The 13,717-nt window shown below is 41.0% G+C and overlaps 1 protein-coding gene across 1 annotated transcript in view; it reads right to left on the bottom strand.

Moving 5' to 3' along the window:
- Positions 1–421: 421 nt before the first annotated feature.
- Positions 422–13,717, bottom strand: part of Col28a1 (collagen type XXVIII alpha 1 chain) — a 155,909-nt gene continuing 142,613 nt past the window's right edge. Inside the window, exons 33-34 of the mRNA XM_035450390.1 lie at positions 2,049–2,229; positions 422–594 (exon numbers count right to left, since the gene is read on the bottom strand). Of these exons, the coding sequence (XP_035306281.1) occupies positions 422–594; positions 2,049–2,229 (354 nt within the window). The remainder of the gene's footprint in view (positions 595–2,048; positions 2,230–13,717) is intronic.

The following is a 13,717-nucleotide window of genomic DNA, read 5'->3' as shown; positions in this document are numbered from 1 at the left end:
GCAAACCAGAGTCCTTCCCATCACAAGCCATTCTGCAAGAGTGGGGGCTCAGGCAGGGTGGGGTTTGACCTGATGTCATATGTGGAATAGAATGAGGGGACATCAGGACCAAGCTGCAGGCTGTGAAGCACATGAAGCCTCTGTTCTGAAGTCACACAGCTGAGTCCAAATCCCTAGTACTTCCACCCTGCAGCCGGGTGACAGCTGACAAGCCACTAAAAGCGGGAGAGTCTTAGCTTTCTCACCTGGGAGGCAGTTAGTAATACTATGTATCCCTATCCCATATAATACTACATGGGTGGTGGTTGTGAGGATTCTATACATTTATGAACTATCACTACTTAGTGTCTTCTCGGATGTGGCACACTGTTTGTGTTGGGCTCTTTGTAAGCCTCTGATTGAAGCAGGCTGATGCGCTTCTTTATCGTCGAAGGCAGGTTTCTTGACATTCCCTTTCACTGTGGAATCTGTTTCCTGAGCCGTTGCAGCCACTGAACCAAAAACGAGCACACGAGTTGACCTGTTTGTCATAATACCATCGAACTACATAGTCTCCACAGTTTCCAGGTTTCAGGGCTTCCTCACATCTTGGATCTAGGGAGAAAAGGGGGTGGAGGTTACTAGAAGTTTGTTTTGTTGTTGTTATTGTTGTTTCCATTGAAGACATCGGGGGGGAAAAGCTTTATGAAGTGAAGTAATTAAAAAGTTTAATAAAATATGGTTCTAAGTTCACTTCATAAAGAAAATATGGCTCTAAGTTCACTTCATAAAGAAAATATGGTTCTAAGTTATTGAAAAAGAGAGTTCTATATTACCCCAAATATTCTGCCTGCCACCTGGAACTCTACTACTTGTTATCCGTTCCTTCAAAATCAAGTCTTTCATCTTTAGGGAAGCCCATTAAATTGCACATTTTCAAGAAGGTATAGTGAGGATCCATTAATTAATATCTCTGGGGAATTAGCTGATAGGAGAAGATGGGATTTTTTTTAAAAACAGTCTCACTAGGCAGCCCAGGCTGGCCTTGAACTTGCAATGTTCCACCCTTCACCTCCAGAGGACTGGTACTTCTGTGCCCAGAACAGGACTTGTGTCTTTTACTATAACACACAATCACCTAAGGGCAGTGTTGGTATTATTTTTCTTTTTAAAGGGCAATTGTTGCAAGACCAGAGAAGACAGGGCATGTCAGTTACTACAAACTTTAGGAGTGTACCCCCTATAAGAAAGCCAAAACAATAAGGCCACATTCTGCTAACTTAATCTGACGCTTCAACTTATTAAATCCCTTCTCATTGATCAACAATACAGACAGCCTTGATTCTTATTTTCTACCTGAAAAAATTATCCCAAGGTAAGAAAAGCCAGACAAACAAAAAGCAGCTGCTCAACAATGTACCTAGAGACAGTCGTGTGTTATGAACTTCGTCTCTATAACAAAGCCTGTCTTCACTCCAACTCCCCTAATCGTTTCCTCTCATTCGGAGTGTGTCTTGATATATTTTCTAAAACTGATCTCTAAATCTACTTCTGCTACAAAGACTCCTTAGACCTAATGGAAAAGAACAGACTCACACAACTGCCACCACAAGAACTAAATAACTTAGATGGTGCAACCTGTTTTCAAGTTCATCTAAGCTTTTGCAGGACTTGGATATTGTCGATATTTTGTATGTTGCAAAATATCCTCAGTGATGGATTTGGTCTGTATGTATATGAACTCATGGAAAACATGTTGCTGAGTCCAAACCCAGGTTACACAATCAAGGGTCAAAAACCCAAATATCTACTTTTGAGAAGAGCGCAGAGCCACTGTGGCAAATGGAAAACCATCACCTCTCAGACATTCAGGTTAAAACCTGTACTGTAACATTTCCATAACCACATTGCTCCCCAGACAGCTGCCTCTCAAGTTCCATGTGACTCAGCCGAAACTGGCTTTGTCTTCCCTATTGAGTTACAGCTTTTCCTCAGAGGACATTCTAGAGACCACTTGTGTGCCTCCCTCACACTGTGGAGACAGCAGCTGTGTGACAGATCTCTCTTACCTTTGTACAGAGATTTTTCTGACTGTAAAATCAAATTGGGATTTTGAGTTCTGGTTTCCATCACTTTAGAGTTGCTGAGAAATGGCTCAAGTGTACTGGTGGCTTCAGATGGTGGGGTCGGGACAGCCTCAGTCAACATGGAAGGTTCATTCTCTTTATTCTGGCCTCTAGATCTATTAAACTACACACACACACACACACACACACACACACACACACACACACACACACCACATACACACCACATTCATATACCATACACACAAACATCACATATGCACATCACATTCAAAGCACACACACAAAGAAAGAAGGAAAAAAATAACATTACAATTTTTTTTTTAATTTCTGATGTCAACTCAACAAAGCTAATTGATTTCTTGGAAAATATAGACAAAGTTTATCATTGCTGTGTTGCCCCAGATGTTCATTACTGACTATCTCAAGTAAAGTTCACAAAATCATGTCCCAGTCCTGACTAGAGAAGGGTATACCTTCCTGCCACTTCTTGTGGGTTCTACTGTATACACACTCATTGCCTACATCTGGGCACAGATGCTCTGCTGAGAACTTCTGGAAATAATTGGATGCAGGGCATGAAATATATAAAACTGAAAAGAAATGGCCTTCACTCTTCTTTTAGATATTGCTATAAATAAGGAAAATCAACACTAAGTTAGCACTTTTGGGCTTTTTTACTTCATTTCCTAACACTAGAGTCTAACTGAGACATTTCAAAATATCTCAATGAATTTTTTGTCAGAGAATGGGAACAACAGACAGAGCACAATAAAATTTAAATGAAAGCCCTAAGCTTCCTATTTGATTGCTTGCTCAATCCCAGCTGAAAATCCTGTGCCTTCTACTGTCACCCAGGGCCCACATAACACCCACTCTTGTGGGGTGCTAAGCTTCTAAGAATTCTGACAGACACTTGATCTCTAAGGCATAAAAGATTATAACTCTAAAAGCATATTTTTTAGAGTAAAACTTTCAAGTTTCATCTCAATTTATGATATATACTGAAACGGGGAAAGTACTTGCTTAAGAAAATGTCATTTTCTTGACCATTATCAAGAGCTAGGCAAGTCACTTGTGGGAATAATTGGAAGTGGGTTCCTTTTTTACTTTCTTTCTTGGATCTCAGCTATATGGAGTGTTGTCAGACACCCAGCCTCGGTCCTAGCCCAGCATGGCTATTCTTACAAGGCCCCTCATTCTCCTCCTTTTTCTTTATTTCAGTAAGCAAATCTATGAACCAAATAAAGCAGTTTTTCGGATGCTTTTTAAACCAGTGATCCCACAGACAGTGAGCAGACCCAGCTGTAATAATTAGAGGCCCTCTACTATCTACTGTTTAACAGCATTGGATTCTGTGTGCACGTGCATGAAAACACACATATCTACTGTCTAACAGCACTGGATTCTGTGTGAACATGCATGCAAACACATACATACTCACATACCCTATCCAGTGAGCATACTTTAACCTGACGAGATTGGGCAGGTTCAGGGTGGTATGGCCGTAGACCCAATGAGCACACTTTAATCTGATTACTTATGTATGACTGCCTCTTGCCGACTTAGAGTAAAACATTTTAAGGCTGGAAGGAAAGGGTTCAGTCCCCTGTTCTCTAACAGGAAGGGAGAAAGGCTCTGACCCAGGAAAGGAAGTGTTGTTCTCTTCCTTCCAATCGCTGCTTTACCAAAAGAAAAGCCACTGGCAGCAGTCTACCAGGGGATCAGAGGGTCTCTGAGGGGAGTGTCCTGTACTCTGGGCACCATGGCTTCCTCAGAACAATGGTTCTGGACCTTCCTGATGCTGGGACCCTTTAACACAGCTCCTCCTGCTGTGGTGACCCCCAGCCATAAAGCCAAATTCATTGTACTTCATGACTGTATTTCTGCTACTGATATTAATTGTAATGTTAATATCTGATAAGCTCTGTATCTGATATTTGACCCTTAAAGGGGTCGGGACTCACAAATTGAGAAGCACTGCCTTAAAGGAAGTACCTCGGCTTTCAAAGTTTTACTGAGCTCAACTCCTAGAGCCTGAGAAGTTCCTCTTTTCTCCATGTAGAAATGCCTATTTGCTTCCTAAATCACATGATCACTTGGGAATTTCCACAACTGTAACTTTATACTGTGTTTCAGAATAAACACAATTAACTTTCTCCTATAAACGAAAATAATTTCATCAATCTTCTGGTGCAGTAAGTTTGAGACTATTAAACAAATGTGTAATTGTTGTGGTTGGCAATTTAAAATTTTTCTTCCTTCTTACAAAAGCAAACATGTTTGCTGAAAGGAATTTTAGAAAATAATGGACAAGCGAAAAGAATAAAATAGAAATCAGAAGCAATTCTACTCACAGATAATTACTGTTGATATATTTTCCCTACTCTAATTTCCCCCCCCATGTGAATATATTTTTAACAACAAAAAATGTAGGCTGGGACTGTAACTCGATTTCTCATTTGTGTGTAACACGACAGCCACTGTCTAAAAGTGAGTTCTAAAGCTTCAACATGAAATCCCAAGCCTGCCACCACTCCATCCATTTCCACTCTATCACATTGTTCAAAAGCAAGCTCAGAGCTGGAGAGGCAGCTTTGTGGTTAATAGCACTTGTTCTTGCAGAGGACCTGGGTTCAATTCCCAGCACCCACATGGCAGCTCACAGCCATCTACAACTCCAGTCACATGGAGATTCCGTGTCCTCCTCCGACTTCCAAGGCTTCTAGGCACTCACATGGTACACATACATATATGGAGGTAAAACACTCATACATGTAAAATAATAAAATAAATAATTCTAAGGGTCTTCTTTTCCTTCCACAGAAGGGAAACTAGATGAGAAACATGGTGACTATCAGGGCTAGCCATCTGTGGAAAAGTCAGAATAAGGTCCATGGAGGTCATCAGAAAAGTGACTTTGGGGGCCAGGAGCAAGGTCTGAATTGGGAGGTAGGCGTGGCGGTTATCAGGATGTGTGTCACTGGAACTCACAATGAGAGAGCAGAAGACAAAAAGAACTAGTTGAAAATAAATCTCAGAAGAGAAAAAAAGGGGGAGAAAGAGCTATGGGTGTCTATATGTAAGAGGCAGACGGCGAAAGAGAAAGGAATTCCTGAAGTAACAGAAAATGTACTAACAAAGGAATGGAAATTCACTTTCAGACAGTGGCTACCGTGTGACACTCAAAAGAGAGCGCAAGTAAGGATTTGGCAATCAGCTGGTCCTTGGTGGCCTTCTGCAGAGGCATATTGGAGGCTATACTCTAGCTTCAGGGAGCTTTCTATAAAGTAAGGGAACTACAGTGAGAAGGAAGAAGGCTAAAGTATGAGAGAGAATGAGAGGAGAGAGAGGAAGAAAGGGGAATGGGGGGTGGAGGGAGTGAAGGAGTAACAGATCAGAGACATGTGGAAAGAATAAAAAGCCAAAAAGCAAGAGAAAGATGGAGCACAAGACCCCAGCCTACTAGGGATAATTTTTATTCTCAGCAGATAGAAATAAACACAGTATTACCAAAAGAGCCGAGTGACATTGGAAAGGGTTGCTTTATTTTTAAGATGAGTGAATCTGAAACCTACTTAGTGAGCCTGGGAAAAGTGTCTAGTGGAGATGGAGAAGCCAAGTCCCAGCTTGGACCAAGTAGAGGGAAACATTGAAGAACATGGGTGGTGGACTAAATAGTGTCACGTCAGAGCTGAGGACAGAGGCCAGGCTCACATTCTGGGATGAAGCAACATATTCAGTCCCAGTGTCAAGTCTGGACCTGACCAGGGTAGCAGTTCTTTGAGAAGGTTCCGGTAGAAACTTGACGTGTTGGCTCAAGTTTGTAATCACAACACATCGGAGGCTGAAGCAGGAAGCCAGCCTAGGTTGCATAGTGACTTTCAGGTCAGCTCACACTACAAAATAGGAGCCAGGCTCAGAAGTGACTTGTTTCGGTGACCTTGAGATGAGATGATGAGCCCAAAGAGAGGGAGAACTAGATACAGAAGCGATTGGCGAGTGCACATGATGGCACAGCAGACACGTATCAGCCCTGTGCTCATCTTTTGCAACGTACACTGGTGCAGAAGATTCATGTGGATGGGCTGCTAGTATTGAAGATGTCAGGTTGCTACCAGGAAGAGGGTAACTCTCTTCCCTGCTTCCTCCACCACACCTCCTCTACCTGGTAACAAAGATACCCCTGGGGCTCATCCCACACTAACTTGGCTGTCAGTCATCTGGTTGCTAGGGAACCATTATGTACCTAAAACCCACATCCTCCTCCTCCAGGGAAAAGTGGTCTGGCTGTCAGTTATCCAAGTTATACGAAGTTGAGGAAGAATTTTTCATGATACAATTTTTTTTTCAAGAGTAAATAAGATTTCATTCCTTTCTACTTCTTCAAAATGAAAAAAAAAAAAAACCATAAAGAAGTCTGTAAGAAACTAGTTCAAGTGGACAAACTTGAATGCACAGACACTCAATAGTTCATTTAGAATCGTGGAAGGTAACTTCACACAGGAAATGAAGATGCTTTTGGAATTAATGGACCATTACTGGATATAACCGTTGACCTGATAAGTTGATGTTTAATTGATTTCACTGCCTTGTTTTCACTTATATGATGAAAATCTTAACCAAACTGTCCAAGCCAGAAAAAAATAAACAAATGCAAATGTGTTAACATTATTAATGCTACCAACTACTTAGGAAGCATCTACAGTAGAAAGTTTTCACTGGCTTTTTTGAAGTCCTTAGTTATTTATTCCTCTCATTTTCCCTCTTCTATCCTGTCCTCCCAGCCCTCCACCCCACTTAACCCTTCCTGGTTCATTGCTCTCCCTTAACCCTTTATATCACTATGCTCTCTCCCCTCTACTTTGGAGCCCTCTCCCATGGACCCTCACTAATTTCCAGACCTCGGTGGGTATTCCAAATTTAGAACATATCTGCATATTCGAAACTAACACACAAATAAGAAAACATGTTATGCTTGCCTTTCTGAATCTGAGTTTCCTCAGCCAGAATGACATCGTCTCGCTCTGTACATTTACCTACAAATTTCATTTTTTCTTAACAGCTGAATAAGATTCCACTGTGTGAATACACCACATTTTTATTATACTATTCATCAGTTGGTGAAAGAAACAGGTGGTTTCCATTTCCTGGCTCTTATGAAAAGGGCAGCAATGAACATGGCTGAGCAAGTGTCTCTGTAGTAGGTTTGCTGGCTCGCCTTATATCAACCTCACACAAATTAGAGTTATCTGAAAGGAGGAAACCTTAATTGGGAAATTGCCTCCCTAAGATGCAGTTGTAAGGCATTTTCTTAATTATTGATTGATGGGGGAGGGCCCAGCCCATTGTGGGTGTTTCCATCCCTGGTCTGGTGATCCTGGGTTCTATAAGAAACCAGGCTGAGCAAGCCAGGGGAAGCAAACCAGCAATCAACCTCCCTCCATGGCCTCTGCATCAGCTCCTGCCTCCAGGATCCTGTCCTGTTTTAGTTCCTGTCCTGATCTCCTTCAATGATAAACAGTGCTGTAGAAGTGTAAGCTGAATAAACCATCCCCCCCCCCACCCAGCTTGCTTTTCGGTCACAGCAATATAAACCCCAACTAAGACAGTAGGATATAGAATTCTTGTTTGATTGCCGAGGAAAGACTTACTGCTGCTAAAATACATTTGATTATAAATGCTGCTAAATTAATCCAACTTATACATTTTAAAAATGCTTTTGACTTCAAAATTTAAGTCTAAGGACAGGCTACTTGGAAAAAAAGTTTTTTCTTGTGTTTCCACAGAAAATGAAAAGCTGTGGATTCCTTCCAGACTAATATGGTTTGATCAAGCAAGACCCCCTGAAGCTGAGACGATACAGCCTTACAGACTACAAAAACAAGGACTTGGTCAGATTTCTATGTTTTATCATGATTCCAATGGTATGAACATCGCCCCCAATTAGCAGGAAGCAGTTTAGAAGAACGACACCCATATTCCCAAATATTGTTTATAAATGTTTGTTTTCATTTAAATGGGGTTGGTTATAAATGATAATGAGCATAGTCAATTTTTTTTAAAGAAAAAAGGGGAATAGGATATAGGAATGAATACTTCGTATTGGTATAGATTTTCATTTATTGATACAACTTTAAGGTCAATTTTGTGATATGTATATGTCTCCTCTTGTTTAGGTGTTGTGTTTATACAGCTCTTTTTAAATGATATGCATAATTAAATAAGGTTATATAATTGCCTATGATAGTCACAGAACTTATAATTAGGTTAGTTAGGTTTTCTAGATTTACAGAGATGTATTTGACATGGTTAGGTATTCTTCAAACCTTTCAAAAGACCTACAGAAATATGGCATTTAAATGGTTTAGGGTTTTTCTTGGCAGTGAGACACAAATGCTCTCTGTGTATTAATTTGGGCCCTAACTCAGAGGGCGGCTGTCATAATAAAGCGCACACGTGGTGGTGGGGCTGGGCAGCTTTTGGCAGCTTTTGGCAGAAAGATTTATCGTAACAGATATATATATATATATATATATATATATATATTAGAGAGAGAGAGAGAGAGAGAGAGAGAGGTGGTATTCAACTATAGTTGAATCATAGATCTATTTCTGGATTTTTGAGGAACTGCTACACCAATTTCCATCCTGGTCACACCAATTTGTACTCACACCAGTAGTGAGTATATGTTCCCCTTTCTTTCTTCACATCCCATGGCAGCATTTGCCAGCATTTTTTTTTTTAACTTAGCTATTCTGACTAGCATAAAATGAAATCTCAAAGAAGTTTTAATTTGTATTTCCCTGACAGCTAAGTATTTTGAACATTTCTTAAATATTTCTCAGCCATTTGTGTCTCGTTTTGTGAGGGCTCCATTTTTAAATTGAGTTTTTTTGTTTTCTTGATGACATATTACAGAATATTACTTAAAGGTGTGTTACATTTGTTTATGCTCTGAAACATTTGTTTAGCGATGTTAGTATGTGTTGCTTTTGTTTATGCTGCATTTGTTTAACTCTGTGAAGCTCTGATTCTTTGCCTGTCTAAAATACCTGATGGTCTAATAAAGAGCTGAATGGCCAATAGTGAGGGAGGAGAAAGGCTAGGTGGGGCTGGCAGGCAGAGAGAATAAATAGAAGGAGAAAACTGGAGAAAGAAAGAAGCGAGATAGAACGAGGAGAGGATGATATCCAGGGCCAGCCACCCAGTCAGCCACGAGCAAGGGTGAAAGAAAGATATACAAAAGTAAGAAAACGAAAAAGCCCAACAGCAAAAGGTAGTTCGGATAATTTAAGAAAAATTGGCAAGAAACAAGCCGAGCTAAGGCTGGGCAGTTACAAGTAATAAGTCTCCATGTGTGTGATTTATTTGGAGCCCCCTCAAAAGAGCCAAAGAGTAAGAGCAAAGAATAAAACCCCCACATTTTGGAGTTCCAACATGGGGCTAGAAAAAACAACAACAACAACAATGGAGGGGGGTGTACTTTGTATTTTCTAGATACTAAGACTTTAACTCTTTGTAAAATGTATGGATGGTAAAGATATTTAACCATTCCATAGGCTGGAATCGGCAGCCTTTTCGTTTCATAAATTCCCATTTATGGTCAAGCCATGCAGAGTGGTATACATCTTTAGTCCCCTGCACTCTGGAGGCAGAGGCAGGGGAATCTCTGTGGTGTTCAAGGGCAGCCTGATATACTTTAGAGTTCCAGGACAACCAGAGATACATAGTGAGATCCTGTCTCAAAAACAAAAACAAGAAATTTCAAGCTCATCTCTCTCTCCTTCTCCCTCCCCCTCCATTCACTCCCCATTCTCTCTCTCTGTCTCTGTCTCTCTCCATCTCTTTCTCTCTCTCTGCTACCTATGGATCAGGATGTTAAGCTCTCAGCTACTACCCAGTGCCATGACTGCCTGCTTCCCACATGATGATCAGGGACTAATTCTCTAAAATGGTAAGCAAGCCCCAATTAAATGTTTTCTTTTGTAAGCGTTATCTTGGATATGGTCTCTCTTCACAGCAATAAAACAGTGACTAAGATGACAACTATTTATATATGTGCATAGTTATAGTAACATTTCATTTCTGTGCATGCACACCTATCTTTAATCAATGCAATTTCTCAGGTATCTCAAAGGTTTAAGCTGAATATGAATGTACATTAGTCTGCTAAGAATAAATAGTTTGGGAAACTGGTTGCTTACAAATTCTCCTACTCCTGTTGACTCAAGAGCATTCCAAGAAGTTTGGATTCATTGCAAGCTTCCAATATCTCACTACCCCCACCTCCAGCCAAAATATTTTTCCCATCACCATCTGTTAAAGACACTTGTCTCTGAGGGTGGTCAGAATTCCTAGAATACCATACCAAAGGCATGTGGTCTTCTTGTTCCTCATTCCTATACTAACTTATCCTTGGATGCTACTGAGACACTTAACATGGTATAAACAAACTTCAATATCTTCCTTTTAAAAAGTATTTCCCCCCCTACTCCCACCCTCCACCATGTAGTCTTCCTTGTAGTCTGTGGTATGTCAATCTATCTTATCTCTAAGCTACTATCCCCATGGTCACATCAAAACCCACCTTTGCTCTGACGACTCACCAAATCTTGCTAATTCTACCTAGAAAAAGTTTCCCAATCTACACTTTCTTCTTATTTCTACTGCCCCTGCTTAGTGTATTTACTGAAAGAACCAGACCCTGAATCAGCCCCCAGCTTTAGCAGCTATGACAGGCTACAGAAAAGACACAAGGAAACTCCAGATCCTCTGGCCTCCCAGGGCCTAGGGCAAAAACTGAACACAAAGAAATTCCAGACCTCCCCTATTCTCCTAGATACTTGGTTCCTGGGAACTGTTTGGCCACGAAAGAAACTCCAGGGAAGACCAAAACATCCCCTGTAGTCTCCAGGATACAGTTCTGAAAACTATTGGTATCTCTGTACAACAGGCCACCTGCAAGTAACAAGTCAAAGCCATAGAAACCACAGAATGTTCCCTCTCAGCACTGACCAATGAGAATAATTGATAGACAGGTATTTCATGCCAAAGTATGACTTTGAGAAAATTTCCTAATTGTTCTCAAATATCAACCAATCAGAAACCAACCTGTACCTACTGATGTAATCCTGTAACTTTTGTCGTTAAAACCTAGCAGCAGACAGGGAACTTCGCTCCCTCTGGAGGCTGCTGCATCAGCTTGTTAGATGGGGTCCCTGTCGTAGTTGGATGAACAATAAAACCTTGCTTTTACAGTTCAATGGGTCTGTCTCCCTGGTGATCTCTGGGGATCTTCACAACTTGGACACAACATTTACAACCTTATAACTTTTCATGAAGATTCTTACACATCTTATATCCCAGCCTCCTGTCTCCTCAACCTCTCCTCCTATCTTCCCCTCCATAACCAAAGTTACTCTTTCTTTGAACCAACTGTGACCATATGGCCTTTGCTTTACACACTGCTACCCATCTGGCTACCTCGTCTGTGTATGAAGTTCAGACTCCTTGGCATGACATATGAAACCATTTGTAATTAGTTTTCAAAGTACCTGTCCAGCTTTAAAATTCTCCACTCTGCCACATACACCTCGGCCTACTACTGGACTGACGTTTTTCTCTTCTCTTGAAATGCCATGCATGAACTTTGGAACTCACCCCCACCCTCCTTGCATGTTCCCTGTGCTAGAAATACCTTTCCCTCTACTCTTCCCTTGAGAAATCACTAATGACAACCCATTATGAGATAAATATCAGCTCCTTTTAATGGACCAAATTGGTGTTCCTCCAAAATTCACATATTAAAACTTAGATTCCCCAGGGCAAAGGTGTTTGAAGGTGGGTGCTTTAGGAAGTGTTGGGGCTATCGGCTATCTAGTGAATGGTATCAGTGATTTTCTAAGAAGAGATATAAGAGCTATCTCTCCATCATATGAGAAGGTAACAAGAAAGTATCAGCTTGTAAGTCAAGAAGTGAGCCTAACATCAGATTCAGACCCCAGTCTTCAGAACAGTGAAAATGTTATTTAAGCCAGTGCATTGTATTTTTACCCTTAGCCTCAGTAGACCTCAGCATTTTCTACTTCCCCTCCTGAAAGTAATTGCCCCATTTCTGTGTTTCATCCAGCCCTCTGCTACCACTCATGGTGGATCAGTGCATCTTGGAGTTTTCAAGCTTTCTAATAAAGCCTGGACCAAAGCCAAGACATGATGGCCGTGAATTGCTGAGGTGCACTCCTGGGAATCACTGGTGTTTACACAAACAAATTGTGGTTCAGTGAGTACAGAAGGGTCTCTCTGGACACTGCTTGACTGATGAAACCTGGGCTTGTTCTCTTTAAGGAAGACTCCAGAAAATGTCAAAATGCCTTTTAGGAAACTGGTCACTTGGTTCAGCTGGAAGACCAAGTGGTAAGTCACACACAGAGAAATCTTTGCTTAGAGGGTGAGACATATGCCACCAAGGACAGTCATGGGTGTAGCACAACAAAAATTTGTCAGCTTATGTGGTGGTTTGAATAAGAACGACACCCAATAGGTTCACAGGTTTGAATGCTAGGTCATTAGGAAGTGGTGCCACTTGGTAGGGTTTAAGAGGTGTGGCCTTGGAGGAAGTGTGTCACTGAGGGTGGGCTTCCCGGTTTCAAACTCTCAAGCCAGGCCCACTGTTTCTCTCTCTCTTCCTGCTGCCTGTGGATCCAGATGTAGAACCCTCAGCTACCTCTCCAGCACCATGTTTGCCTGCATGCTGCCATACTTCCCACCATGACAATAATGGACTAAACCTCTGAAACTGTAAGCCAGCCCCAACTAAATGCTGTCCTTTATAAGAGCTGTCACGGTCATAGTGTCTCTTCACAGCAATAGAACAATGACTAAGGCAACTTAAAGCATTATGGCTTATTTATTTATTTATTTATTTATTTATTTATTGTAACTCAGTTCTGTGACTCTCTAGTATGGATTTTGTAGATTGCAACAGTGTCAAGTCACAATGTCAAAAGGAAGCATCCCTGGCCATATACTATTGTCTGCAATTTACTTTAAAATATTTTAGATAGTCAGGGGCCAGGAAAACCCTCTGGACCAAATCTTCATCTTTTTTTTGAATCTCTCTCTCTCTCTTTTTTTAAAGATTTACTTATTTATTTATTATGTATACAGTGTTCTGTGTGCATGTATCCCTGCAGTCCAGAAGAGGGCACCAGACTACATTGCAGATGGTTGGGAGCTACCATGTGGTTGCTGGGAATTGAACTCAGGACCTCTGGAAGAACAGGCAGTGCTTTAACCCCTGAGGCATCTCTCCAGCCCCCCAAATCTTCATCTTCACGTGCTTTTTAAATATATTTTACTTTGGTTTGAGTGTTGTGGATTGAAAACACACTCTATCCCTGAGCCAAATCCCAGCCTACATTTTCTAAATAAATTTTATTACAGCACAATCATGCTTATTCAAGTATTTCTTATAACTGCTTTTGCAATTCAAAGACAAAACTAAAAAGTTGGAACAGAAATTTTATGGCCTGTCAGTCAAAACTATTCAGTCTGCAAACATTAGTGTGCTGACATCTGGTATACATCTGATGGTATAAATGTATGTGTGGATTAAAACAATTCAGTGTAAGTCTCTTGCCCTAACAGAG

The sequence above is a fragment of the Cricetulus griseus genome, assembly GCF_003668045.3.
Source record: "Cricetulus griseus strain 17A/GY chromosome 1 unlocalized genomic scaffold, alternate assembly CriGri-PICRH-1.0 chr1_0, whole genome shotgun sequence".
In the NCBI taxonomy this organism is placed as follows: domain Eukaryota; kingdom Metazoa; phylum Chordata; class Mammalia; order Rodentia; family Cricetidae; genus Cricetulus; species Cricetulus griseus.
This window is presented reverse-complemented; position numbering and strand designations above follow the sequence as displayed.